Source organism: Tasmannia lanceolata, unplaced genomic scaffold (assembly GCF_043159265.1).
Source record: "Tasmannia lanceolata isolate RefF3 unplaced genomic scaffold, GAP_Taslan_0.1 ptg000006l, whole genome shotgun sequence".
Classification (NCBI taxonomy): Eukaryota; Viridiplantae; Streptophyta; class Magnoliopsida; order Canellales; family Winteraceae; genus Tasmannia; species Tasmannia lanceolata.
In genome coordinates this window covers 4677976-4705922 of record NW_027518683.1, presented here as the reverse complement: position 1 = coordinate 4705922, position 27947 = coordinate 4677976, and the positions used below count along the sequence as shown (strand labels likewise).

The following is a 27947-nucleotide window of genomic DNA, read 5'->3' as shown; positions in this document are numbered from 1 at the left end:
CCTCATACAGTAATCTAATGGCAACCATCTCTCTCTTCTTCTTGTTTCTTCTGTCTGCAACTCCTTTGGCAAGGCTCCTCTCTCTTCCCCACGGGAAACACCACTTCATGGCTCTCACCTTCAACCCATTTTGCCTTTGGATTCTACAAAGAAGGCAATGGCTTTGAAGTTGGAATATGGTTGGAGTCTGATCCAAACAAGACTGTGGTGTGGACGGCGAACCGAGACGACCCACCTGTTTCTGATAATGCTACATTGCTCTTGACTCGCGATGGTTGGCTTCTTCTCAAAAACCCAGGTGGCCCAGACAAAAACATCACTGGTGCAGATCAATCTGCTTCCTCGGCTTCATTGCTAGATTCCGGCAACTTTGTTCTCTACAATTCTAGTTCCACAGTCATCTGGGAAAGCTTTAGTTCTCCTACCGACACCATTTTAGGGGGTCAGCGTCTGTTAACCGAATATCGATTTCTTTCTAGCTTCTCGAATACTGACCACAAGACGGGACGGTTTCTGCTCAGAATGCAAAGCGATGGCAATCTCGTGTTATACCCTACATATAGCAATGCAATTGATGGAGATGATTATTGGGCTTCTAATACTGCACCTACAAGGCCCAATGTAACACTAATTCTCGACAACCTCGGCCAATTATACCTTGCTAATTCTAGCAATCTAAATATGAAGAGTTTGGGGAATGGCATCATGAGTTCTAGCAATGGAACAGATGTTGTTTACCGTGCAACACTCGACACAGACGGGAATTTCCGGCTGTATTCTCACATTTTCTCTGGCGATGGTAGCTCGAGTAAGTCGATCAGTTGGTCGGCCCTTTCAGATCAATGTTCAGCCAAAGGTTATTGTGGATTTAACAGCTACTGCACGAATACTCAACCTGACTGCATTTGTCTACCTGGTTTCAATTTTAGTGACCCAATTAATAAGTTTCAAGGCTGTGAGAGAAGCTTCCGGATCGAAGATTGTAACAGCAAGAAAGACGACGTAGCAAACTTCATTCAGACTCTGTATAGTAGTATTTCTTGGAGAGAAAACCCATACTATGTTGTACCATCCAATAGTGAAGAAGATTGCAGAAATGAGTGTCTAAGAGACTGTGAATGCGAGGTTGCGTGGTTCAGAAGGAATAGGTGCCAGAAATTTAGCCTTCCACTAACCTATGGGAAAACAGATGAATCGACCAGCTTGATTACTTTTGTCAAAGTCGGCAATGAAAGTAGTACAATTCCAAGCCCGATCAATCCCTTCTCAAATGCAAACAACACAGGAACTTATCACACCAAAAAAGAGCTACGAATGGAGATTTTAATCATAGGTATAGTTCTCGCTACGTTCTCCATAGCCGTCTTTATAATCTCTGCTTTTCTTATCTACAGACACCGAGTTTACAGGTACAAAAAGCTGGAGGAAGCAAGGAATTTTAGTTTGACAGAGGAAATTGCTCTGCGGTTCTTCTCATATGAAGACCTACTCAAGGCAACAGATGGCTTCAAGGAAGAACTCGGGAAAGGCGCTTTTGGAACAGTTTATAAAGGCTCCTTATCCATTGGTGGCAGAGCCATCGCTGTAAAGAGACTGGAGAAAGTGATCGAAGAAGGGGAAAGAGAGTTTCGAGCAGAGACGAGAGCAATAGGAAGAACCCATCACAGGAACTTGGTCCGATTGCTCGGCTTCTGTGACGAAGGCTCTCATAGGCTTCTAGTTTATGAGTACATGTGCAATGGCTCACTTGCAAATCTCATCTTCAAGGCCCAAATACGCCCAGATTGGAATGAAAGGGTGAGAATTGCAATAGATGTGGCTCGAGGGATTCTCTATCTACACGAAGACTGCGAGCCTCATATCATCCATTGTGATATAAAGCCTCAAAACATACTCATGGATGATTCCTGGACTGCAAAGATATCAGATTTCGGGCTGGCGAAGCTGTTGATGCCAAATCAAACGAGAACCTTTACCCAAATAAGAGGGACAAGGGGTTACGTGGCTCCCGAATGGCACAGAAACAAACCTATATCTGTGAAAGCGGATGTCTACAGCTTTGGGATTGTGTTGTTGGAGATTGTCTTTTGTAGGAGGAATGTGGAGTTAGATTTTGCAGATGACGAGATTGTTTTATCTGAATGGGTGGATAGATGCTTTTTGGATGGAGAGTTGGACAAGCTCTTGGGCGATGAAGTGGTGGAGAAGGCATCGCTGGAGAGGATGGTGAAGGTGGGATTGTGGTGTATTCAAGACGAACCCCATCTTCGCCCTTCTATGAAAACTGTGATTTTGATGTTGGAAGGGATTAAGGATGTACCAATTCTTCCCTCTCCAACTGTAAGTAGTTATTGATACGCATGTATTACATTATTTTATTTAAGAGAATATCTTGTGTTCTTGTACTATCATTAGTTTATTTAAGAGATTTTCTTGTGTTAATGTAAAGGGAAAAGTGCTGAAAAACCCCTACATCAATACGTAAGAAGAAGAATCCCCAAAAAACTTCTTAATCACCTATACTACAATCGTGTGCCTTAAATAACTTTGAAACATTGTCTTTATTGATTATACCTTTAATTATAGATAAAGTTTACTTTTGGTTAGAAGGTTATGGATAATATCGGTGCTACACAAGTGAATAAAACTATGAATAATATAAAATGCAGAGATTTCTGGAATTGCGCCTTGCATTCCTCGACGGTAAAGAAAAACCACAAACAGATGAATGGTGGTTGTTGAAAACATCTGTTCGTGGTGAATAATGTTTTTGTAAGAAAATACCGTCATCCAATGTGAAATATGGTTTACAAATGTCAGAATTCTCAGCTCCAACTGTTGGCAAATCAGATTATCCATTACTTAAGAATTGTCAGCAAAGATTGAATTTACTAAACATCTTTTTAGTTTCAAGCTGAAAGATTTGCAGCCTTTCCTTGGCAGCACAAGGAGCTAAGCTAAATGGTGACAGATAAATTCGTCATTGCATCTGGAAACTAGTACTCTTTACAGGGCAATGTCAACCAAAACTGGTTGGAAGTTGGGGGTTTTGATATTGATGATGATGGAGTTTCTGATAAAACTGTCACTTTGTCTACTTGCACATTGTTGTCTCCACTCCTCACTAGTTCAACTACAACCCAAGGGAATTGTTCATCTCTTTTGTTTCCTACTCCAACCCCGATCACATCTTTTCTTTATTGTGTTTTATTCTCTAAATGATTGAATTGCCATGCTTAATTAAAAGAACATTCTCTAACAAAGCAAATAAATATTCTGAAAAAAAAGGTTACATTTTTAGACAGAGTTTTCAGATAATATCTATTAGCTTAAAGGATTTCCATCATATCTGATCAGATTATTATCAAATAAAGTTATTTGCAGATGTACCTCAACACTTGCAATTCCCTCAAGGACCTGAACTTATAGTTCGCTGACACCCTCTTGGTCCTACACCTTGAAGGAAAAAAATCAATAGGATAAATCGATATAAACGAAATGAATATTTTAAAAAGGGATAAAGGTTACACCTGTAGAGCCTTTGTCACAGTAGAGACAGCTGATTCACTCATTGTTCCTTCTGCATTAACATTTGAAAGAGGAAGATCGATAAAGATAAACTAAATAATATCATAATTGCATCTGCAGGTGTTAAATACTTAAAAATGAAAACACCTATACTAAAAATGATATTAAATACTTAGAAAAGAAAACAGATATAATATACAAGGATGAACAGCTTCCAAAACATAATAGAAATAAAAGAGAAGGGACTTCGAGACCAGTTCCCCTTAAGAGATCATTTAGATCACTCATAACAATATGATTACATGTTATCACTGAAACCACATCATCAAAAGGATGGATAGCTTTGATGTGAAACTTAAACACATGCATGCCTAACAAAGATAATGAGGAACAAAATAAAAGAGTGATTGGAGAGTTTAAAAAGACCCAAACACTTGAAAGAAATACGCCCAATTAAAATATCAATCAAAAGTTCTCTAATACCCAATCTTGAAAACCAATTCTTTGTAGAGCTGGGGAACCGACCAAAATATCCTTAATCAAGTTTAATAAAAAGAATCCATGGAAGCAGATAATTGGTAATCTATCCAATTTTTATTGACATAGATCGCCTCAATCACAATCACGGCTTTGAATCTCAGGGAACTGTCTCTCGGACAACACAGAATTGGTCCGTTCCTGGCAATTGGAACAAATCTAACCTTACAAAATTGTCGTTATTTTGGTAAACTTATTTTGCATGCAATTTTTTTTACTGAAATAGAAGCTTTTCCCTGTTTTCAATGAAAATTACAAAGCTACTAAACCCTGGATTTTCTTTCCATAATTTTCTTTACCTACATCCGATCACCCCTGAATGAATCAGGTGGGTGCCATCATTTCCACCTAATGTGGCACTATTTGGATTCATAAAAAAAATATAATGTTTAGATAAATTAATTTTCATGGATTTTATTTTCCAGAATAAAAAAATTCCATATTTTCTAGGGATGTTTCAACCCTTCTGGACCTTTGAGATTTTTTCCAATATCCAGGGGATTTGCTAGCGTCCATCGCAGAAGGCATTTCGCTGATGGCCTGTTGCATCTGAGAGCAGCCACCACAGTAATGAAGACAAAAACTGCTGAAGAGTGAGCCTTTGTGGCTGCCCTCACATGCAACAGCCCGTCCACGAAATGCATTCTGCGATGGACGCTAGCAAATCCTTTCCATATAGTTCTGATGAATATGGTGTGGGAAAGTTCCTCTTCCTACAATGCAACTAATGAAGACCAACACAAGGCCAAGGGGTTTCAAATGAATCTCCATGGTAAAACCTCATTGTTTTAAGAGATATTACATTGGGGGTGCCAATTATAGGATGCAACCATGTAAGCTCACTGTTTCTAGCAACATATCTTATTTGTTTTAATGACCATCAAATGAGAATAAGTGAGACTCAGCTATTCCATTTTTTACCCCACCTGTGATTTGAGTTCAGCCCATTGGGCTATTCCCCATGGGTATAACAAACCAGTGTTTATCTTATCCTTGGAAAGACTTAGGCTTGAACAGCTTATCCATGGATTTGTATGCCCATGGTGAACAACCCTTTAGAGAACCCCCGCTAAGACCTGCAGAAGAAACCCCCGTTTACAAAATTCCATTCCAAGGCTTTGGGTCAAGCCCAAAAACCTACCCAGGCAAGTGCTTAGACTTTGGAAGACAATTTGACTACCCAGCCCAATGATGACGCCGGTAGCAATTTGGGCAACTCAACAGTGGGGAGATCTTCTGCAAAACCCTTAAGGGCCGTTTGGATACGTGGATTTTAGAATCAAAGTTTTAGTTTCAAAATAGTGTAAAAGGTCATGATCAAGCTGCTGGTATGCTGTCCTGGTAGCGTTTCTTGGATTTTAAGTAAGAAAACCAGGTTTTAACCTGGAAACATGGGACGATCGCCAGCTCTCATGCTGTCAGAAAGAAGGTCTAGAAATCAGAAAACGACAGCTGCTCTCTTTCTTCTCAAGTCTCCCAAGTCCCAACTACAATTTTGAGGAAATCCAGGATTCTAAAATACGCTTATCCAAACGGCCCCTTAAGGTTGATATGAATATGTTATCATGTTTCTTTCCGTCTCGGAATCTCCAAACATGCATCAGTACAATTGAAATAAAAATAAAAATAACGTAAAAGAAGGAAGTGGAAACAAATGAAACCTCTCTTTCAATAAGCAAATTTCCAAACTGCATTTCATCAAAAAATAAAGGAAAAGGTCAAATGTTCTGTGAGAAAATCAAGACTAATTTGTATCCATGAACAAATTTCTCCATATAATTCTCTAAATCTTATAAAGAAATATTTCTAAAATGCCAACCTTCCAAGGTAAGCACTTCTACATCGAGCTCCTTAATGACAGCTGCCCATCGAAGTTGCATTAAAACGCTCCCTGTTTGAGCCCCATAACAGTGTCAATGTTCATCGGAAATCAATTTCCACCCTGTTCGAATCAATATACAATAAAAATGATTAACTAGCCTATTTTCCAAACCTTCTCTTTAGTGTAGTAGTGCCACGGCCAACCCGTAATGGTTTGAAACTGCAGGTCACTGAGGGGTCACACTTGAGAAAGAAAATCAAAGAATCCATTTCCCCCTCAAGAAAAGTTGCAACAGCTTCCACTCCACAGATGGTTGCAAAGTTGGCGACTGAGGTGAAGCCACACTTCGTTCAGCATAATGCAAATTACCCAACAAGGGTTGTAGAAATCTGCAATTCTCCCACACCTTATATATCGATCAATCTTCGAAAAAGCAATAAAGAAAAGGAAAAAGTGACCCACATTCCAAACGTCCTCGATAAATACAATTCCAACGTCCTGACCCATCAGGCCAGCTCAAAATGAAAGGCAACTACTTCAGCAATACTCTCCTTATCTTCCTTATGTATACAGCGAATAACCAAATGGCGAGCCCAGCCGAGATATAAAGCAAAACAACACCAGAAGCACCTAGAATGCCTGGCCCCATTAGACTGCATTCCACGGATAAAAAAGAGCAAATGATTAAAAGTTTTTCCAACATCCCTGCTGGAAAAAAAAACTGATCAGGAAAGATATGTGAACAGCAAGGAAGATGATGACGAACCTGCTATCTCTGGCAGCCAGAAGGATAGTTAGTGCCGTCATTTGTGTTGCTGTTTTCCATTTCCCCAAGTTGTTTACAGCAACGGACTACCAATAATAGTCAACGGTCAGTCGATAATATGTAAATTTCAACTAAAACTTTACAAATGCTTGCAACAAAATTGTGTAATATGTGCATGTTCATGGGCTCCGGCAATGGGACCCATACTGCGTTACAGGAGAGGGGTGTTGGGCATGGTTGTCCGATCGTGGACGCCAACAGATGCAGACATATTGCTCAATTTTGTCCTCTGGCACAGATTGCTATCATTCATCCTAGGACTTTTATGAACAAGAGAGTCATCACAGAAAGATATACCAGGCATGAGTAGGAAAAGAAACCTGAAGAACTTTACTATTCTGAGATGCAGCCCATCCCCACACTGCTGACATTGTTATCTATAAAAGAAAATGCAAATAGTGGAATTACTTTATAGGAAAAAACAGCTTAACATAAACACAATCTTAGTAGAAAACGTAAAAAGTAAAATACTAAAATTATATCCTCAATGTAGAATTTATGGAATCCAATTTGCTTTTCATAAGTTCCCATGTTACTTGACAGAAGGCTTTCTGCTTTTTAATATAGTAGCTATTTTCAAATGTCACACTAAAATTCCTACGATAGAGGTGTGCAAGCTTCCTTGCATAAACAAGAAAGTTCACTGTTAATGATGAAAGAAATCAAGAACGAATTGATGAAAAAACCAAAATATAGTTCACTTTACTCCGACTATCAAAAACATGCTTTTTAATATAGTAATAAGAATTCATAGATTTATTGTGACTCGTTGTCCTTGCCCAAAGCACTTATTTTACAACTTATTTGGGAAATAAGAGCCAAATATTTGCTGATAGATGCAATTATATATGATTTAAAGTCCGGAAGAAGATAGAAGGGTGGAAAGGAAAAATGTTAACTGCAGGGGGCAAGCTAGTTTTAATCAACCATGTTCTTGCTAGCATGCCCATCTACATTCTCTCAGCTATGAGCCCCCCCCAAGAAAGTCTTTCAACGCATTGACAGCTTAATGGCAAACTTCTGGTGGGATAAATCAGATTATGGGGCAAGGAACCACTGGGTCGCATGGAAGCAAATATGCAAGCCCAAAGATGAAGGGGGTTTAGGTACAAAAGCAATGGTTGATTTGTGCGTGGTGTTCCGTATGAAGGCTCTCCATAGGCTCCATCAAAATCAAGGGTTATGGAGCTCTTTCTTGAGATCTACGTACTGTAGGGGTCAGCACCTCAACTATGTGGAGCCAAATGCAACATCGTCAAAACAATGGAGAGACATCCTGGCCACAAAACGCTTGTGGCAGGAAAATGCGATGTGGTCTATTGGGAAAGGAGATGTGTTTTTCTGGTCAGATGTTTGGATAAGGAAAAAGCCAATTGTGGAATATGCGATTAAAGTAGAAGGCATGAATTTGAATTGCAAAATCAGTGATTTGATCAACAGTGAAGGAGGATGGGTCAAGGAACAAATATTGCAATTCTTACCTGACGGATGGCAAGCCATTCTGGACAGCATTCACCTTGCTATAAACCAAGTTGAAGACAAATTAATCTGGTCTAAAATGCCTTCAGGGAAATTCAACACCAAATCAGTTTGGGAAGTAAGCAGAAGCCGAGGGGAAAACGTAGACTGGTCGCATGGAATATGGGACCACATTCCCACAAAGGTGGGCTGTTTTGCTTGGAAACTCTTCAAAAATGCAATCCCGACAGATAACAGAATTAAAGATTTGCAGATTCAGATAGCTTCAAAGTGCAACTGCTGCCCCTCCTCCAAAGAAGAAACTGTAAACCACCTCCTAGGGAATGGTGAGCTAGCAAGTAGTATATGGAGTTTTTCTGCTCGTCTTTGGGCGGTACAACTGCTCCCCCTGCAGCCAGTGAGAAGCCGGATTAAAGATTGGATGGCCATTGGTCGCTTAAGGAAATCTCAAACAGGTTTTCTCCTGGCTATGTCAGCCCTGCTTATCCCTTGGCACATATGGAAGGAACGCTGCTTGAGAAGAATGGAAGGCAAGATCAGCAATATAAACTGGGTTATAGAGAAAGTTGTGAGTGATTTAAGAGCAGTGAGAACTAGCCAAAAATTCTCGAAAGAAATCAGCATGCTGGACCGGCTTGCTTTAGAGGATTTGAAGATTGACGTTCGGAAGCAAAAAATTAGCAGGGAAATCTGGATCTGGTGGGAAAGACCTGTGTGTGGTCTTTTTAAGCTTAACATTGACGGGGCGTCAAAGGGAAACCCGAGAGAATCAGGAGGCGGCGGAGTCTTGTGCGACTCTAAAGCAAAAGTTATTTTTGCCTTCGCCTATTTCTATGGGTCATCCACCAACATGGTGGCAGAAGCAAGGGCACTCTTGGACGGTCTTAGGCTATGCAAAGCTTTCGGAATAGTGAACCTCTTTGTAGAATCGGATAGCAAGGTGCTGATGGATCTCATTTCAAAGAAAGAAAGCTACCCGTGGTCCATCTCCTCTTTCTGGACGGATATGATGTTACTCATGGATCAACTTTGCCTCTCCCATCAACACCAATTCAGAGAAGGCAATAAAGTTGCGGATGCTCTCGCAAATGAAGCAGTTATTTCCAAATCGAACCGATTCTATCAAGGCTGGTCAGAAATGCCAACCACGGCCCGTGGGGCTGCAAGATGTGATGCTTTAGGTCTTCCTAATCTCCGGTCGAGGATGACCTAGGTGGTGGGCGGTTTTTAGGGAATGTGTTTGATTTAGAGGCGAGTCGATTAGCCATCTTTCTGTAATTTTGCAATTTCTATATAATATTTTGAGGTCCTCCCCGGGGCCGCAATCTGTTCCGGGTTAAAAAAAAAAAAAAAAAAAAATATATATATATATATATATATATATATATATATATATATATATATATATATATATATATATATATATTAAAGTGAAGCCAAAGAAAATTTTGCTTCTAGTTTATGAGTACATGGGCAATGGCTCACTTGCAAATCTCATCTTCAATGAGCAAATACGCCCAGATTGGAACGAAAGGGTGAGAATTGCAATAGATGTGGCTCGAAGGATTCTCTATCTACATGAAGACTGTGAGCCTCATATCATCCATTGTGATATAAAGCCTCAAAACATACTCATGGATGATTCCTGGACTGCAAAGATATCGGATTTCGGGCTGGCGAAGCTGTTGATGCCAAATCAAACGAGAACCTTTACCCAAATAAGAGGGACAAGGGGTTACGTGGCGTCCGAATGGCACAGTAACAAACCTATATCTGTGAAAGCGGATGTCTACAGCTTTGGGATTATGTTGTTGGAGATTGTCTTTTGTAGGAGGAATGTGGAGTGATTTTGCAGATGACGAGATTGTTTTATCTGAATGGGTGTATAGTTGCTTTTTGGATGGAGAGTTGGGTAAGCTCTTGGGCAGTGAAGTGGTGGACAAGGCAACATTGGAGAGGATGGTAAAGGTGGGATTGTGGTGTATTCAAGACGAACCCCATCTTTGCCCTTCTATGAAAACTGTGATTTTGATGTTGGAAGGGATTAAGGATGTACCAATTCTTCCACCTCCATCCTTTTCTGTAAGTAGTTATTGATATGCATGTATTACGTTGTTTATTTTAGAGTATAACTTCTATTCTGTTTTTTTTTTTTTTTTGAATGGTAAGAATAACTTGTGTTCTTGTACTATCTTTAGTTTATTTAAGAGAATATCTTGTGTTAAAGGGAAAACTACTAAAAATCCCATGCATCAAAGCGTGTATACAAGAACCCCCAAAAATTTCTTAATTACCTATACTACAATCTCGTGCCTTAAATAGCTTTGAAATTTTTCTTTATTGATTATAACCTTAATTATGGATAAAGTTTACGTTTGGTGATAAGATTATGGATAATATTGGTGCTACACAAGTGAATAAAATTAAAATAAAAAAGTTATTGGTGCTACACAAGTGAATAAAATTGTGAATAATATAAAAAGAACAGAAAGCAGCTTGCATCCTCTTAAAAGACAGTAAGAAAAAAACCACAAACAGATGAATGGTGGTTGTTGAAAACATCTGTTCATGTTTTAATAATGGTTTTGTAAGAAAATAACAACATCCAATGTCAAATATGGTTTAAAAAAGTCAGAATTCTCAGCTCCAACTGGTGGCAAATCAGATTATCCATTACTTAAACAAATTGTCAGCAAAGACTGAATCTATAAAACTGCCTTAAAGGCATTTTAGTCTTTTTACCATACAGCACACAATTTCCACGTAATTTCAGAATTAGCCGTCTCAGAAATAAAAGGCCAGGGTCAAATGTCGTTTACGAATTTAAGAGAAGGTATCTGTTTTTGTAGTCAAACGCATTTTTGTTCCTCCCACGCAAAGAATTTCTTATATGGTATAAGCTCATATAGAGTTTTGATATTATTATCCGGTGTAAGCCCATATTTGGTCTATTGAGGAACGGCATATTATGAACACCTCTATAAATCGGATGGTTGGAATCATCCTATGGAAATAATTTTTGGTGCACAATCTATTTATGTTATAGCCCATCAAATGGACGGTTTGGATCATCCTATGTGTTTTGGATTTAGGGAATAATACGGCTTATCAGATTTCTGTTGAGGAACAGACACAACAAACAAAAAGAGGTTTTAGTGCTAAAGGACCCGCCACGTTGAAGTTTCCAAAGTCTCCTTCTTCCAAGCACAAAAAGGAGGGAATCGGTATACTCGCACTCCCTTCAATAGAGTTTTCTAATCAATTTGTTTCAAACCCTGAAAGATAATCAACAGTCCAAAACGTGTTTAGAAAAAATGAGCAGTCCCACTGTCTTTTTTTAACGGTAATGGAATTAAATTAATAATGAAAGAGAAGGGGAAGACCCCGGCAATCCGAGATGATCAAGACCATACAAACCAAAAAGAAAAAGAAGAAGAAGAACAAAGTAACATAAACGAACAACACATGAGCAGTCCCAATATCGATATAAAGAATAGCAGATATCATTTCCCAAGTAAAATACAGAGTTGGCTTCTCTTTCTCGCACTCAGTGATCTAATGGCAGCCATCCCTCTCATCTTGTTTTTTCTGTCCACAACTCCTTTGGCAATAGTTCAACCAAACCAAACCAAACCAACCTAAGCTTAGGCTCTTCTCTCTTCCCCACGAGAAACCCCACTTCATGGTTCTCACCTTCAAACCTTTTTGCCTTCGGCTTCTATTGCAGTTGGAATATGGTTGGAGGCTGATCCAAACAAGACAGTGGTACGGACAGCGAACCGAGACGACCCACCTGTTTCTGAAAATGCTACATTACTGTTAACTCATGATGGTCAGCTTCTTCTCAAAACCCTGGGTGGCCCAGATAAAAGCATCACTGGTGCAGATCAATCTGCTTCCTCGGCTTCATTGCTTGATTCAGGCAATTTTGTTCTCTACAATTCCAATTCCACAATTATCTGGGAGAGCGTTAGTTCTCCCACCTACACCGTTTTAGGGGGTCAGCGTCTGTTCAACAATAATCAGTTGGTTTCTAGCTTCTCGGATACAGACCACAAGACGGGACGTTTTGGCCTCCCAATGCAAAGTGATGGCAATCTTGTGTTATACCCTACATATAGCATTCCAACTGCCTCAGATGCTTATTGGAATTCTGATACTTTTGGTAACAGACCCAATATAACACTCATCCTCGACAACCTTGGCCAATTATACCTGGCTAATTCTAGCGATGCCAATGTAAAGAGCCTGGGGAATGGCACCAGTTCTAGCAATGGAATAATTGTTGTTTACCATGCAACACTTGACACGGACGGGAATTTCCGCTTGTATTCTCACATTTTCGGGGAGGACGGTAGCTCGACTACGTCAATCAATTGGGAGGCCCTTTCAGATAAATGTTTAGTCAAAGGTTCTTGCGGATATAACAGCTACTGCACTTTTATTGATACTCATCGTGATTTCATTTGTCTACCTGGTTTCAATTTTAGTGACCCAATTCATAAGTTTCAGGGCTGTCAGAGGATCTACGGTATCGAAGGTTGTAACAGCAAGAAAAACAACATAACATACTCCATTCAATCTTTAATGAATTTGGTTTGGAAAGAAAGTTCATACTATGCTGTACCATCAAACGGTGACGAAGATTGCAGCAATAAGTGTCTAAGTGACTGTCAATGCGTGGCTGCAATATTCGATGGGCAGAAATGCATGAAATCAAGGCTTCCACTGCAATATGGGAGAAGAAATGAATCAACCAGCACGAGTATTACTTTTGTCAAAGTCGGCGATGAAAGTAGTATGATTCCGAGCACAATCGATACCTTCTCAAATGTGACCAAGACAGGGAATTGTGGCAACAAAAAAGAGCTGCGAATTGAGATTTTAATCATAAGTATAGTTCTCGCTATGTTCACCATAGCCGTCTTTATAGTCTCTGCTTTTCTTATCTATAGACACCGAGTTCATAGGTACACAATGTAAAACAAACAAAAGGAATGGAGGATGAAGATGCCAATGTTTTGGAGAATTAGTTGCTTGCCACTTTGGTTGCATCCTATGTATATTTATAATTGCACTTATAAAGAATGAATTAGTAACCAAATATAGGTGCTAAATTGTTGTGCCATCCAATCTCCTAATGAGGAAAGGAAAAGCCGTGGTTGGAGTAGTCCAATCACCTAAACAGGAAACAAATTTACATACAAACAAATATACCTGCTGTCAATAAATGCATGCGATTGACAAGATTAAAGACTATCTTTTATCACCCACCCTCAAACTCAGTGTGGTTGATGGAGAGACCCTTTGTAAGTCCATATGCAATTTGGTCACTGTTGTGAATGTACTGGACTAGTAAGGCATCACAAGCAGCCGGTTCTTAAACAAAGTGATAGTTGACCTCTATATGTTTGGTACAAGCATGAAAGATGAGATTTGCCACGAGATATGTAGCATTGAGATTGTCACAAGAGAGAGTAGTGGGATGTGTTCGGGGGTGAATTCCCATGTCAATGATGATGGCATGAACCCAACAGAGATCAGCGGTGACGGTAGCCCTGGCCCGATATTTGGCTTCAATGGTAGATTTAGGGAGATGATTTTTTCACCCCCTGTAGGATTATGTGCCCCCCTTTTAACATGATTTGACATCAAAATGCACTAAAGTCTGCCACAATGCACGTTAAAAGGGGGGGCACATAATGCTACAGGGGGGGGGAGATCATCTCTCTAGATTTCGCTACAATTGGCTGTTTTCTGGAACACCATAGGATGAAAAGTTTGCCAAGGAATATGGAGCCACCAGTAGTAGAGCATCGATCATCAGGCGACCCAGCCCAATCGGCATCTGAGAAGGCATGAAGAGTGAATTCCTGGGAAGCATGAGAGGTGAGGAGGTCATGATCAACTGTGCATTTGATATAGCAAAGTACACATTTGAAAGCTTCCATGTGAGTTGTCGGAGGGCTACCCAACGGACGAGAGAAACATAATATATTCTTTCTTCTGTGTTTTTTTTTCATTTTTATATCATTTGGTATTAGATCCAGGTTCCAATCTTAGGACCTGTGGATTATGGGCCCATCACACCTCTGTTGCGCAGCGGAAGCATGGTGGACCCATAACCTATAGGTCCCGGGAGATGCACTATAGGGGAGAGGCCTAAGCGGTGGGCTTGGTGGCTATCTCTAGCAGAGTGGTGGTATAACACTTCATTTCATTCTGCTGCTCTTGACACTCCATATGAGGTCGTTTATGGACAACCACGACCTTCACTCGCACTATATACTTCATGAGGAACAGTAGTAGCTGTTATAGGACAGCGACTAAGAGAAAGGGATAGTTCCATTCACTTTGTTAGAGAAAACTTGCAACGAGTAGTTCACAGAATGAAGCAACAAGCTGACCAACACCAGACTAAGCAGGAATTTCAGGTTGGGGATACAGTTTTCCTATGATTGCATTTGGATCCATATCAGCAAGTTACTATTGCAGTGAGGGAAAATCTGAAGTTGGCAATGAAATTTTATTGTCCCTATATGGTATTACAACGCATGGAGGTGTGGTTTATAAGCTAGAACTCCCTGAGAGCTCAAAGGTCAACGTCTGATGTTTAAAAAAGAAATTGGGACAGCAATTCAAACCACAAACAGTCTTGCCAGATGTTAATGATGAAGGTCAATTCCATGCCGAACCTGTATTCGTCCTTCACCGCAGGATTGTGAAGAGACACTACAGAGCAATTTCATAGGTTCTAGTGCAATGGTGAAATATGGCACCTGAGGATGCAACTTGAGAAAATTGGCAGCAGTTGAAGGAGCACTTTCCACATTTTGAACCTTGAGGACAAGGTTCTTTCCAAGGACTCAAGGAGGGTGGAATGATATGTGTCTGCTATCTTTTTGGTTATGGTTATTTAGTTATTTATTTTTATTTGTTGTCATGAAGAATCCTTCTTAGGTAGGACTCCATTTTGAGATATCAGTAGGCTTGATTGTTGGAGTCGAACTATATCTGTTGGACTTGTTTGGGTATGATAAGCAGGTTGTTTTCTTCTTTGACGTGAGTTATAAAAAAACAATTTTCATACCAGAAATTGTGCAGAGGGCTTCCCTAGATGAGAGAAACATAATCTATTCTTGCTTCTGGGTTTCTGTTCCGTATTCATATCATTTTTCTTGGCAACTTTATTTTGCTATCTTCCTGTGTTGAACGGTTGGATTATTTGTTGCTAACATTATACTTATTTACTTGTTCACGAATGGGAAATATAATACTGAAAAAGTACGGTTTACTTTGTCTTTGGAGGACAGTTGGCTTTTTCATTACTTATGAAGTATAACTATACAATTGTAAATTCAAGTGAAGCCAATGAATTCAAGGTGTTCATAAAGATTACATTTTATCCCATTGCATAGTAGTAGTGTGTTGTTTCAACAAATGTTGGTAATACTGGAGCATTTTTGCCCATTGTAACACATGTTTCAGCCATTGTGCTCAGTGTTAAGTGATAGTGTTTATAGAAATAATTGGGATAGCTTTGATCATCTAGCACATGCCCACTTCATCCTATGTAACAATGGAGTCTCTTGAACTCATCAAGCTTTTAAAATTTGGTTTCTATTTTGGTTTAGGTCATCAGCGACACCAAAATGTTTTGGTTTTGGTATAAAATTTTAGCTGAAATCTGGTAAAACCACAGAAACATTTAGTACGAAATCACAGCCTATCCAAGCAAGATTGTTCATCACAGTTTTTTTCTTTTTCTTTTTTGTTATTTTGTTTAGAAATATCTTAAAGGAATGTTGTGGTTCTTTTCGGAGTTGATTTTTATTAGGATTTCTGAGGAAATGTCGTCATTTTTTTTATTTGAAAAGTTGCATGGTTTGGATATTTCGACTGAAACAGTAATGGAATCTCAAAACTTCACGCGAAATCTTTATTTTTTTGAATCCAAGTGGATTTCGTTTCAATAGAAACTGAAATCGAAATATTTTGGCCGAAATAAAATGTTTGGGCCGAAATTTAGACCATGGAACTCATTAGATTTAAAGTTCACTTTGTATTTAGCCTTAAATTCAGTTTGTGTGGCTAAAGTGCACATTTATGCTTAGGTTCGTAATTATCTTAAATTTCCTTGTGTGTAGTTTTTCCTCTGAAACTTTAATCTCATTCAAAATTTCTAAGTTGACCTAATTCTTAATATAGTCCTGGTTCTTTGGATCTGTGTGAGAACCTTTTGACACTGATTTTCTGCTTTTCCTCAGGAAGCAGTAGATGGCAACTCATACTTTCGGCCTTGCTTCAAATGTGCCCATGGGACTACGTAATCAGCCCATCAAACTATGTGGCACACAAGGGCAGACTATACTGCAAACACCATCACACGCAGCTCTTCAGGGAGAAGGGAAATTTCAGCCAGCTTAGCAAACATGAGCACATTAAAGGGGTGTCTGAGATCATAGTCTCCGAGTTATCATGTCTTTGATATTCATCTCTCGAGTAGTCTGGTCTGTCTTTCCCTGTGACCGTTCATTGAAGGTCATCGCGGCATAGTATCACATCTAGCACAAGTTGGAGGTAACTGTGAAAGTATAGCAATGGAGTGTCTGACATGGAGTTATGGAGTGTCTGATATGCACTTCAAAACCAAACCTGTCACTTTGTAGCTAAATTTTCTTGAGATGTGAGAGTTGAATGAATAATAGGAGAGGTGTAGTGTTACAATAAGCAGTGTAGGCAAAGGCCTATTGTAGGCTGTGAATTTGTTGTCTGCAGGTTGGGAGCTGTGATTTGTTGTTTGAAAGATGGTCGTGTAGGCAAAGGCCTTTTGTAGGCTGTGAATTTGTTGTCTGCAGGTTGGGAGCTGTGATTTGTTGTTTGAAAGATGGTCGTGTAGTTGTTTGAAAGTTGGCAGGGAGCCAAGTTTTTCTGAAGTATTTTTGGATGATTAATCATAGGGGTGCAAGTTTGGCCCTGTCAGCCCTGACCCGCCCTGAGTTCGAAACGGGTCAGGGCTGGATTTTCTAACCCTGAGGGCGGGTCAGGGTTATTTTTTTCTGACCCTGACTCAGGTCGGGCTGGTTTTGGGTTAATGCCTCGGGTACCCTGACCCAGCCCGACCCTGAGTTTTCTATTATAGAATTGAACCATCTGTGCATGTGTTCTTTTGCTAATGTTTTCTATTATCTTGGATTGATGTTTCTTTAGATTATTAGTATTAATTGTCTCTGTTGCCCGCATGTTGTTGAATTCATATTGTCTTATTTTGTTCCCTTTCTTTGTTTATTGATCATTTTGTTCCATATGATAAGTGGTTGCTTTATTTTTGGCACTCTTAACAGGTATTTGCACTCGGGTCAATTAGGGCCAGCCCGGCCCGGCCCTGCCCAATCAGGGCGGGCCAGGGCCAGCACAAATACCCTGTAGGGCGGGTAATGGGTTGAGGTTTTCCGGCCCTGACTCAGGGTCAGGGCGGGTCAAGGCCTAGATAATGGGATCCAGGGTTGGGCTAGGGTTTTGAAAAACCCGACCCAACCCAACCCTGTTGCAGCCCTAATTAATCATGTCCTCTTCGTAATATAGAGGGACTGCACATTATGGGGAACCTCTATAAATTTGAGGGTTAGGGTCATCCTATGGAAATGATTTTTGGGGCACAACCTTTTTATGTTGAACACGAGTGGACCTGCTCAAGTGCTGCCCTTGATATTTGATCCAACAGCAGCCTCTGAAAAACTTTAATGCCATGGGAGGATCAAATATCAAGTGCCGTACCTTTGAACACGAGTAGGGCTGCAACTCGAGCCGGGTTTTACCCGACCCGAAAATAGCCTGGGTCGGGTTCAGGTTTCATGGGTTTCGGGTCGAGCCGGGTTCAGCATTCAAAAGCCCGCATGAATCTCGGGTCGAGCCGGGTTTGAAGGGGCCTGACCCGACCCGACCCGAGTTACATAAGTTATAGTATGTACATTTTTTTCTATTGTTAGTTAAAAGTTAAAGGGATAATTACATTTACACCCCTTCTAGTTTCTGACACATCCACTTCCACCCCTATAGTTTAAAATGTGACAAATACACCCTTGTAGTTTCAATTTGTTTAAGGTAGGCCCCCTCAGCTGAAGGTTCGTCCATAGATTGAGGGGTTAGGATGGTCCAATGGAGCTGATTTTTTGGGCACACCCTATCTATGTCAGGACCCATCAAATGAACGCTTTGGATCATCCAAACAATGTGGGCCCACATTATTTGGATGATTTTTTGGTAGTGTTTGGATTCGGGTAGGGGCCCACATTATTTGGATGATCCAAAGCGTTCATTTGATGGGTCCTGACATAGATATGGTGTGCCCAAAAAATCAGCTCCATCGGATCATCCTAACCCTTCAATCTATGGACGAACCTTCAGCTGAGGGGGCAAACCTTAAACAAATTGAAACTACAGGGGTGTATTTGTCACGTTTTAAACTATAGGGGTGGAAGTGACGTGTCAGAAACTAGAGGGGGTGTAAATGTAATTATCCCAAAGTTAAAAGTGAAAACCCACGCACCCGTTACTGTATGTGAGTGTAATTTCTGCTTCTATGAGTTGAGTTGATTCAAGTGTTTGATTCAGCATTGTTTGATTGTAATTACAACATTGTTTGATTACAGCATTGTTTGATTCAAGTGTAATGTGAGTGTAATTTCTGCTTCTATGAGTTGAGTTGCCTTGCCAAACAAGAATTTTCCTTAAAAATTTGCGTCAACGTGAAAAAACCCGACCCGACCCGAACCGACCCGAGATTTATCATGGGTAGGGCCGGGTTTGGGAATCGTGGGTTTTCCGAAAAAAAATCCGACCCGACCCGAGATATTTCTCGGGTAGGGTTGGGTTCTCCAAAACCCGACCCGCCCGACCCGAGTTGCAGCCCTAAACACGAGCATGTTCTCTTGGACATTATATAATTTCTCATATTAATATATTTGGTGAATGATGTGATGGTGATGTAATGTATCAGTCATACGTCGTGAGTAATGGCTAATTGGGAAGACTGCATTTATTCTTGATTTCCAATTCTCCAGAGATCACGCAAAGTTGAAAATCCAAATGTCCTGCTATGGTTTTTGAATGTACAGAGTCAAATAGTACGTTATATGTGAAGGCTATATATTTTGGGATTTGAGAACCAATTGTTATTCCAAACTGAAAATTAAACAAAGTGAATATTGGACTCAAAATTAAACATTAATTTGAATCCAATAATTATTTTTAGACCCACAATCAGTTCTCTGCATCCGAAGGCCTTATTTTTTTGGATTTTGACAACTGATTGCGAGTCCAAAACGGATTATTAGACTCAAAATTACGTGTTTATTTTAGATTATGAGAAGCGATTGTGAGTCCCAAACTCATTAGTAGACTAAAAATAAACATAATTTTCGGTCTAATAATCAGTTTGGGACTCACAATCAATTCTCATATTCTAAAACAAACAGAGCCTTAATTTTGAGTACATTAATCAGTTTTGGACTCACAATCAATTCTCAAAATCTGAAACAAAAGCCATTGGATTCTGAGAATTGATTTTGGGTCCTAAATTGATTATTCGACTCAAATTTACATTAGTTTTTGGTCCAATAATCGGTTTCAGGGCTCACCATCTGTTGTCATAATCTCAAACAACAGGGCCTTAAACATATTCAAAATGAATAGGGCCAACGAATTATTTGATTGGACTGATTTCTAGCCCATCTGAGAACAATACAGATTAATCTGGGAATGCTTCATTTTACAATGGGGTGCGAAGCAATTGGTCGTAAGCAGCCCTTTTTTACAATGGGCCAACGAATTATTTTGTGTGTGTGTGTGGGTGTGGAGCCCTTTTTTTTTCTAGACGATCGATACCCAGTCAAACGCGTACACGTTTTTGTTCCACGCAGACACTGGTAAAAGAAGGAAATTTCCACGTCTCGTTCTTCTTTCAAACGCAAAAAGAGGGAATAGGGAAATGATACTCGCACTCCCTTAATTCAATAGACTTTTCTAATCAATTTGTTTCAATTCCCGAAAGATTATCAACAGCCAATCCGAAATCGAAGATTGTAACAGCAAGAAAGACAACGTAACAAACTTCATTCAGACTCTGTATAGTAATATTAATTGGAGAGAAAAGCCATACTTTGTATTATCTTTGTTCCTTCAGGACCATCTCGGTTCTGTTTTTACATATATATTCTGTTGCCCTTTTCAAAAAAAAGAGACTGTGAATGCGAGGTTGCACAGTTAAGAGAGAATGGGTGCCAGAAATTTAGCCTTCCACTGACCTATGGGAGTAGAGATGAATCGACCAGCTTTATTACTTTTGTCAAAGTCGGCAATGAAAGTAGTACAATTCCATGCCCGATCAATCCCTTCTCAAATGCAAACAACACGGGAACTTATCACACCAAAAAAGAGCTACGAATGGAGATTTTAATCATAAGCATAGTTCTCGCTACGTTCTCCATAGCCGTCTTTATAATCTCTGCTTTTCTTATCTACAGACACCGAGTTCATAGATACAAAAAGTTGGAGGAAGCAAGGAATTTTAGTTTGACAGAGGAAATTGCTCTGCGGTTCTTCCTACTCAAGGCAACAGATGGCTTCAAGGAAGAACTCGGGAAAGGCACTTTTGGAACAGTTTATAAAGGCTCCTTATCCAACGGTGGCAGAGCCATCGCTGTAAAGAGACTGGAGAAAGTGATCGAAGAAGGGGAAAGAGAATTTCGAGCAGAGACGAGAGCAATAGGAAGAACCCATCACAGGAACTTGGTCCGATTGCTCGGCTTCTGTGACGAAGGCTCTCATAGGCTTCTAGTTTATGAGTACATGTGCAATGGCTCACTTTCAAATCTCATCTTCAAGGCCCAAATACGGCCATATTGGAACGAAAGGGTGAGAATTGCAATAGATGTGGCTAGAGGAATTCTCTATCTACACGAAGACTGCGAGCCTCATATCATCCATTGTGATATAAAGCCTCAAAACATACTCATGGATGATTCCTGGACTGCAAAGATATCGGACTTCGGGCTGGCGAAGCTGTTGATGCCAAATCAAACGAGAACATTTACCCAAAAAAGAGGGACAAGGGGTTACGTGGCTCCCGAATGGCACAGTAACAAACCTATATCTGTGAAAGCGGATGTCTACAGCTTTGGGATTGTGTTGTTGGAGATTGTCTTTTGTAGGAGGAATGTGGAGTTAGATTTTGCAGATGACGAGATTGTTTTATCGGAATGCGTGTATAGTTCCTTTTTCGATGGAGAGTTGGACAAGCTCTTGGACGGTGAAGTGGTGGAGAAGGCAACATTGGAGAGGATGGTGAAGGTGGGATTGTGGTGTATTCAAGACGAACCCCATCTTCGCCCTTCTATGAAAACCGTGATTTTGATGTTGGAAGGGATTGAGGATGTACCAATTCTTCCATCTCCATCCTTTTCTGTAAGTAGCTATTGATATGCATGTATTATGTTGTTTATTTAAGAGAATAACTTCTATTCTGTTTTTTTTTTTTTTTTTGAATGGTAAGAATAACTTGTGTTCTTGTACTATCTTTAGTTTATTTAAGAGATTATCCTGCGTTAAAGGGAAAACTACTAAAAATTACTTGCATCAAAACGTGTATACAAGAACCCCCAAAAATTTCTTAATTACCTATACTACAATCTCGTGCCTTAAATAACTTTGAAATTTTTCTTTATTGATTATACCCTTAATTATGAATAAAGTTTACTTTTGGTGATAAGATTATGGATAATATTGGTGCTACACAAGGGAATAAAATTAAAATAAAAAGTTATTGGTGCTACACAAGTGAATAATATTATGTCTATACAGTACTTTTTGAAACATACTGGATCATACAGTCTTACACCATATAACATCTCCAAAGAGGTTTTACTGCTAAAGGACCCGCCACCTTTAAGTTTCCAAAGTGTCCTTCTTCTTCCAAGCACAAAAAGGAGGGAATCGGAATACTTGCACTCCCTTCAATAGAGTTTTCTAATCAATTTGTTTCAAACCCTGAAAGATAATCAACGGTCCAAAACGTGTTTAGAAAAAATAAGCAGTCCCACTGTCTTTTTTTTTAACGGTAATGGAATTAAATTAATAATGAAAGAGAAGGGGAAGACCCCGGCAATCCGAGATGATCAAGACCATACAAACCAAAAAGAAAAAGAAGAAGAAGAACAAAGCAACATAAACGAACAACACATGAGCAGTCCCAATATCGATATAAAGAATAGCAGATATCATTTCCCAAGTAAAATACAGAGTTGGCTTCTCTTTCTCGCAATCAGTGATCTAATGGCAGCCATCCCTCTCTTCTTGTTTTTTCTGTCCACAACTCCTTTGGCAATAGCTCAACCAAACCAAACCAAACCAACCTAAGCTTAGGCTCTTCTCTCTTCCCCACGAGAAACCCCACTTCATGGTTCTCACCTTCAAACCTTTTTCCCTTTGGATTCTACAAAGAAGGCAATGGCTTTGCAGTTGGAATATGGTTGGAGGCTGATCCAAACAAGACAGTGGTATGCACAGCGAACCGAGACGACCCACCTGTTTCTGAAAATGCTACATTACTCTTAACTCATGATGGTCAGCTTCTTCTCAAAACCCAGGGTGGCCCAGATAAAAGCATCACTGGTGTAGATCAATCTGCTTCCTCGGCTTCATTGCTTGATTCAGGCAATTTTGTTCTCCACGATTCCAATTCCACAATTATCTGGGAGAGCTTTAGTTCTCTGATGAGGATCAGATTCAATTAAGCTCACATTTAATTGATGGGGATCCTGTTCTAATAGAAAATGTCTGATCTACTAGACAATCATAAGTAGAAGTTTAATTCTGCTTGTGATCTAAGTTGAAAATTCTCGGATCAGAACAGTCATAAATAGAGGAGATGAAGGATCTTTGTACTCTTTTGACCCATTAATGGCAGAAATCAGTTTAATCTACAGGGATCTAGAATGACAAAAGGCAGATCTATATTCTAGAAACAAGAAGTCTGGATTTACACAAAGAGTAGAAGCATTCTTACTTGGAAGAATCTCTAGGCATCCAGGAAAAAAAATACACAGCTAACTTCTGCCCAAAAGGAGCTCCACACGATCACCTTTTAATTCATCTTCAAAACTCCCCTAAAAAAGGCAGACCTTCATCTATTTATAGAAGAAATGAGACCTTCTAGATCCTTCCGTTTGCTGCCAATCGTGCTTGCTTGTTGGCTGATGTGCTAGCCACATGGCAGCATGGGAGCCATGTGTCAAATATATGAGGTTGGTAGTTATAAAGAAGTGGTCCCAAGCTCCCATTTGATGCCGCATGTCCTCTTGATAGGTGATCCCCGAAGCCTCATCTCTCTTAGTACCATACTAACCTCTCACTCTAACCACCCTATTACCCTTAAAACACCCTTACTAATGAAAAGAAATGGCAACTAACTAAACTACGGGTGGTGCCCAAACTCCTAGGCCATTTTAGTCCACATCATTCTCCCACCAACACCCTTTTAGCGGGTCAGCGTCTGTTCAACAATAATCAGTTGGTTTCTAGCTTCTCGGATACATACCACAAGACAGGGACGTTTTGGGCTCCCAATGCAAAGTGATGGCAATCTTGTGTTATACCCTACATATAGCATTCCAACTCCCGCAGATGCTTATTGGAATTCTGGTACTTTTGGTATCGGACCCAATATAACACTCATTCTCGACAACCTTGGCCAAGTATACCTGGCTAATTCTAGCAATGGGAATATAAAGAGTCTGGGAATGGCACCAGTTCTAGCAATGGAACAATTGTTGTTTACCGTGCAACACTCGACACGGACGGGAATTTCCGGTTTTATTCTCACATTTTCGGGGAGGGCGGTAGCTCGACTATGTCAATCAATTGGGAGGCCCTTTCAGATCAATGTTTAGTCAAAGGTTTTTGTGGATTTAACAGCTACTGCACTTTTATTGATACTCAACCTGATTGCATTTGTCTACCTGGTTTCAATTTTAGTGACCCAATTCATAAGTTTCAGGGCTGTGAAAGGATCTACGGTATCGAAGGTTGTAACGGCAAGAAAGACAACATAACTTACTTCATTGAATCTTTAATGAATTTGGTTTGGAAAGAAAGTTCATACTATACTGTACCATCGAATGGTGACGAAGATTGCAGCCATGAGTGTCTAGGAGACTGTCAATGCGAGGCTGCAATATTCGATGGGCAGAAATGCATGAAATCAGGGCTTCCACTGCTATATGGGAAAAGAAATGAATTGACCAGCACGATTACTTTTGTCAAAGTCGGCCATGAAAGTAGTATGATTCCGAGCACAATCGATACCTTCTCAAATGTGACCAAGACATGGAATTGTGGCAACAAAAAAGAACTGCGAATTGAGATTTTAATCATAAATATAGTTCTCACTACATTCTCCATAGCCGTCTTTATAGTCTCTGTTTTTCTTATCTACAGGCACCAGGATCATAGGTACACAATGTATAACAAACAAAAGGAATGGAGAATGAAGATGCCAATGTTTTGGAGAATTAGTTGCTTGCCACTTTGGTTCCATCCTATGTATATTTATAATTACATTTACAAAGAATGAATTAGTAGCCAAATATAGATGCTAAATTGTGGTGCCACCCAATCTCCTAATGAGGAAAGGAATAGCCTTGGTTGGAGTAATCCAATCACCTAAAAAGGAAACAAATGTGCATAGAAACAAATATACATTCCAATCTCAATCTACTATCTAAGAAAAGGAGAGAGGAGCTGTGATTGCTGTCAATAAATGCATGAGATTAACAAGATTAAAGGCTATTTTTTATCACCCTCCCTCAAACTCAGTGTGAACTCAGTGTGGGGACCACCTGTAGTTTGCCATGAAACCATACGAAGTGCTTGATGGGAAGACCCTTTGTAAGACCATATGCAATTTGGTCATTGTTGTGAATGTACTGGACTTGATAGGCATCGCAAGCAGCCCGTTCTAGAACAAAGCGATAGTCGACCTTTATATGTTTGGTACAAGCAAGAAAGATGAGATTTGCCACGAGATACGTAGCACTGAGATTGTCACAAGAGAGAGTGGGACGTGTTCGGGGTGAATTCCCATGTCAATGATGATGGCATGAACCCAACAGAGATCAGCGGTGACGGTAGCCATGGCCTGATATTTGGCTTCAATGCTACATTTAGGGAGATGATTTTTTCACCCCCACCCCCCTTTTAACGTGATTTGACATCAAAAAGCGTTAAAGTCTGCCACAATTCACGTTAAACGGGGGTGGGGGTTTGAAAAAATCATCTCTCCAGATTTAGCTACCACCGTAAGATGAAAATTTTGCCAAGGAATATGGAACCACCAGTAGTAGAGCATTGATCATCAGGCGACCCAGCTCAGTCGGCATCTGAAAAGGTGTGAAGAGTGAATTCCTTGGAAGCATGAACGGTGAGGTCATGATCAACTGTGCCTTTGATATAGCGAAGTATGCATATGATAGCTTCCATGTGATTTGTCGAAGGGCTTCCCATCGGACGAGAGAAACATAATCTATTCTTGCTTCTGTGTTTTTCTTTCATATTCATATCATTTGGTATTAGAGACAGATTTCAATCTTAGGACCTGTGGGTTATGGGCCCATCACACTTCTGTTGCGCAGCGGAAGCATGGTGGGCCCATAACCCATAGGTCCCGGGAGATGCACTATAAGGGAGAGGCCTAAGCGGTGGGCTTGGTGGCTATCTCTAGCAGAGTGGTGGTATAACACATCATCTGATTCTGCTGCCCTTGCCACCCCATATGAGGTCGTTTATGGACAACCACTACCTTCACTCACACTATATACTTCAGAAGGAACAATAGTGGCTGTTATAGGACAACGACTAAGAGAAAGGAATAGTTCCATTCACTTCGTTAGAGAAAACTTGCAACCACATAATGAAGCAACAAGCTGACCAACACCAGACTATGCAGGAATTTCAGGTTGGGGATATAGTTTTCCTATGATTGCATCCATATCAGCAAGTTACTATAGCAGTGAGGGAAAATCTGAAGTTAGCAATGAAATTCTATGGTCCCTATATGGTATTACAACGCATGAAGGTGTGGCTTATAAGCTAGAACCCCCTGAGGGCTCAAAGGTCCACGTCTCATGTTTAAAAAAGAAATTGGAACAGTAATTTATACCACAAACAATCTTGCCAGACGTTAATGATGAAGGACAATTCCTTTCCAAACCTCTAGTCGTCCTTCACCACAGGACTGTGAAGAGACACAACAGAGCAATTTCATAGGTTCTAGTGCAATGGTCAAATATGGCACCTGAGGATGCAACTTGGGAGAATTGGCAGCAGTTGAAGGAGCACTTTCCAAATTTTGAACCTTGAGGACAAGGTTCTTTCCAAGGAGGGTGGAATGATACGTGTCTGCTATCTTTTTTGTTATGGTTATTTAGTTATTTATTTTTATTTGTTGTCTTGAAGAATCCTTCTTAGGTAGGACTCCGTTTTGAGAAATAATTGGGATAGCTTTGATCACCTAGCACATGCCCACTTCATCCTATGTAACAATGGAGTCTCCTCAACTCATCAAGCTTTGAAATTTTGGTTTCTGATTTGGTTTAGGTCATCAGCGAAACCAATATGTTTTGGTTTTGGTATGAAATTTCAGCTGAAATCCTGTAAAACCATAGAAACATTTCAGTACGAAATCACAGCCTATATCCAAGCAAGATTCTTCATCACAGTTTTTTTCGTTTTATTTTTTGTTATTTTTTTAGAAATATCTTAAAGGAATGTTGTGGTTCTTTTCGGAGTTGATTTTTATTAGGGTTTATGAGGAAATGTCGTCATTTTTTATTTATTTGAAAAGTTGCATGTTTTGGATATTTCGACTGATACAATAATGGAATCTCAAAACTTCAGGCGAAATCTTGTATTTTTTGAATCCAAGTGGATTTCATTTCGGGATTTCATTTCAATAGAAAATGAAATACAAATATTTTGGCCGAAATGAAATGTTTAGGCCAAATTTTAGACCATGGAACTCATTAGATTTAAAGTTCACTTTGTATCTAGGCTTAAAATTCAGTTTGTGTGGCTGAAGTGGACGTTTATGGTTACGTTCGTAATTATCTTAAATTTCCACAAATCTCCTTGTGTGACTATACTTTTTCCTCTGAAACTTTAATCTCATTCAAAATACATTACGAAGTTGACTTATTTCTTAATATAAAGTCCTTGTTCTCTGGATCTGTTAGATGGCAACTCATACCTTCGGCCTTGTTTCAAATGTACCCATGGGACTGCGTAATCAGCCCATCAAACTATGTGGCACACAAGGGCAGACTCTACTGCAAACACCATCACATGCAGCTCTTCAAGGAGAAGGGAAATTTCAGCCAGCTTAGCAAACATGAGCACATTAAAGGGGTGTCTGAGATCATAGTCTCCGAGTGATCATGGCTTCGATATTCATCTCTCGAGTGGTATGGTCTGTCTTTCCCTGTGACCGTTCATTGAAGGTCATCGCAGCATAGTATCACATCTAGCACAAGTTGGAGGTAACTGTGAAAGTATATAAGCAGAGTTCTGGAGTGTCTGATGTGCACTTCAAAACCAAACCTTTCACTTTGTAGCTAAATTTTTTTGAGATGTGAGAGTTGAATGAATAATAGGAGAGGTGTAGTGTTACAATAAGCAGCGTAGGCAAAGGCCTTTTGTAGGCTG

General features: G+C 39.9%; 1 protein-coding gene, 3 long non-coding RNA genes and 2 pseudogenes across 4 annotated transcripts; 3 read left to right on the top strand and 3 right to left on the bottom strand.

Annotated features, from left to right (window-relative positions):
- Nucleotides 1-18: 18 nt before the first annotated feature.
- On the top strand, nt 19-27759 carry LOC143878147 (G-type lectin S-receptor-like serine/threonine-protein kinase LECRK4; the record flags this gene model as incomplete). The annotated part of the gene is made up of 2 exons (XM_077380455.1): nt 19-2340; nt 27479-27759. Coding segments are annotated over 2 exons (2472 nt in total), but the record flags the coding sequence as incomplete, so codon positions are not given.
- LOC143879366 (uncharacterized) lies at nt 5985-6464 on the bottom strand. Its single transcript, XR_013251215.1, has 2 exons — nt 6391-6464; nt 5985-6276 (listed from the first exon to the last, which is right to left on the bottom strand). It is a non-coding gene; the product is annotated as an uncharacterized LOC143879366 (long non-coding RNA).
- Nucleotides 6459-7092, bottom strand: LOC143879365 (uncharacterized). Its single transcript, XR_013251214.1, has 3 exons — nt 7034-7092; nt 6654-6739; nt 6459-6540 (listed from the first exon to the last, which is right to left on the bottom strand). It is a non-coding gene; the product is annotated as an uncharacterized LOC143879365 (long non-coding RNA).
- Nucleotides 9662-10289, top strand: LOC143878082 (G-type lectin S-receptor-like serine/threonine-protein kinase LECRK1; annotated as a pseudogene).
- Nucleotides 11654-21709, top strand: LOC143878256 (G-type lectin S-receptor-like serine/threonine-protein kinase LECRK1; annotated as a pseudogene).
- On the bottom strand, nt 22417-23350 carry LOC143878255 (uncharacterized). The gene is made up of 2 exons (XR_013250908.1): nt 23257-23350; nt 22417-22960 (listed from the first exon to the last, which is right to left on the bottom strand). It is a non-coding gene; the product is annotated as an uncharacterized LOC143878255 (long non-coding RNA).
- Nucleotides 27760-27947: the final 188 nt, after the last annotated feature.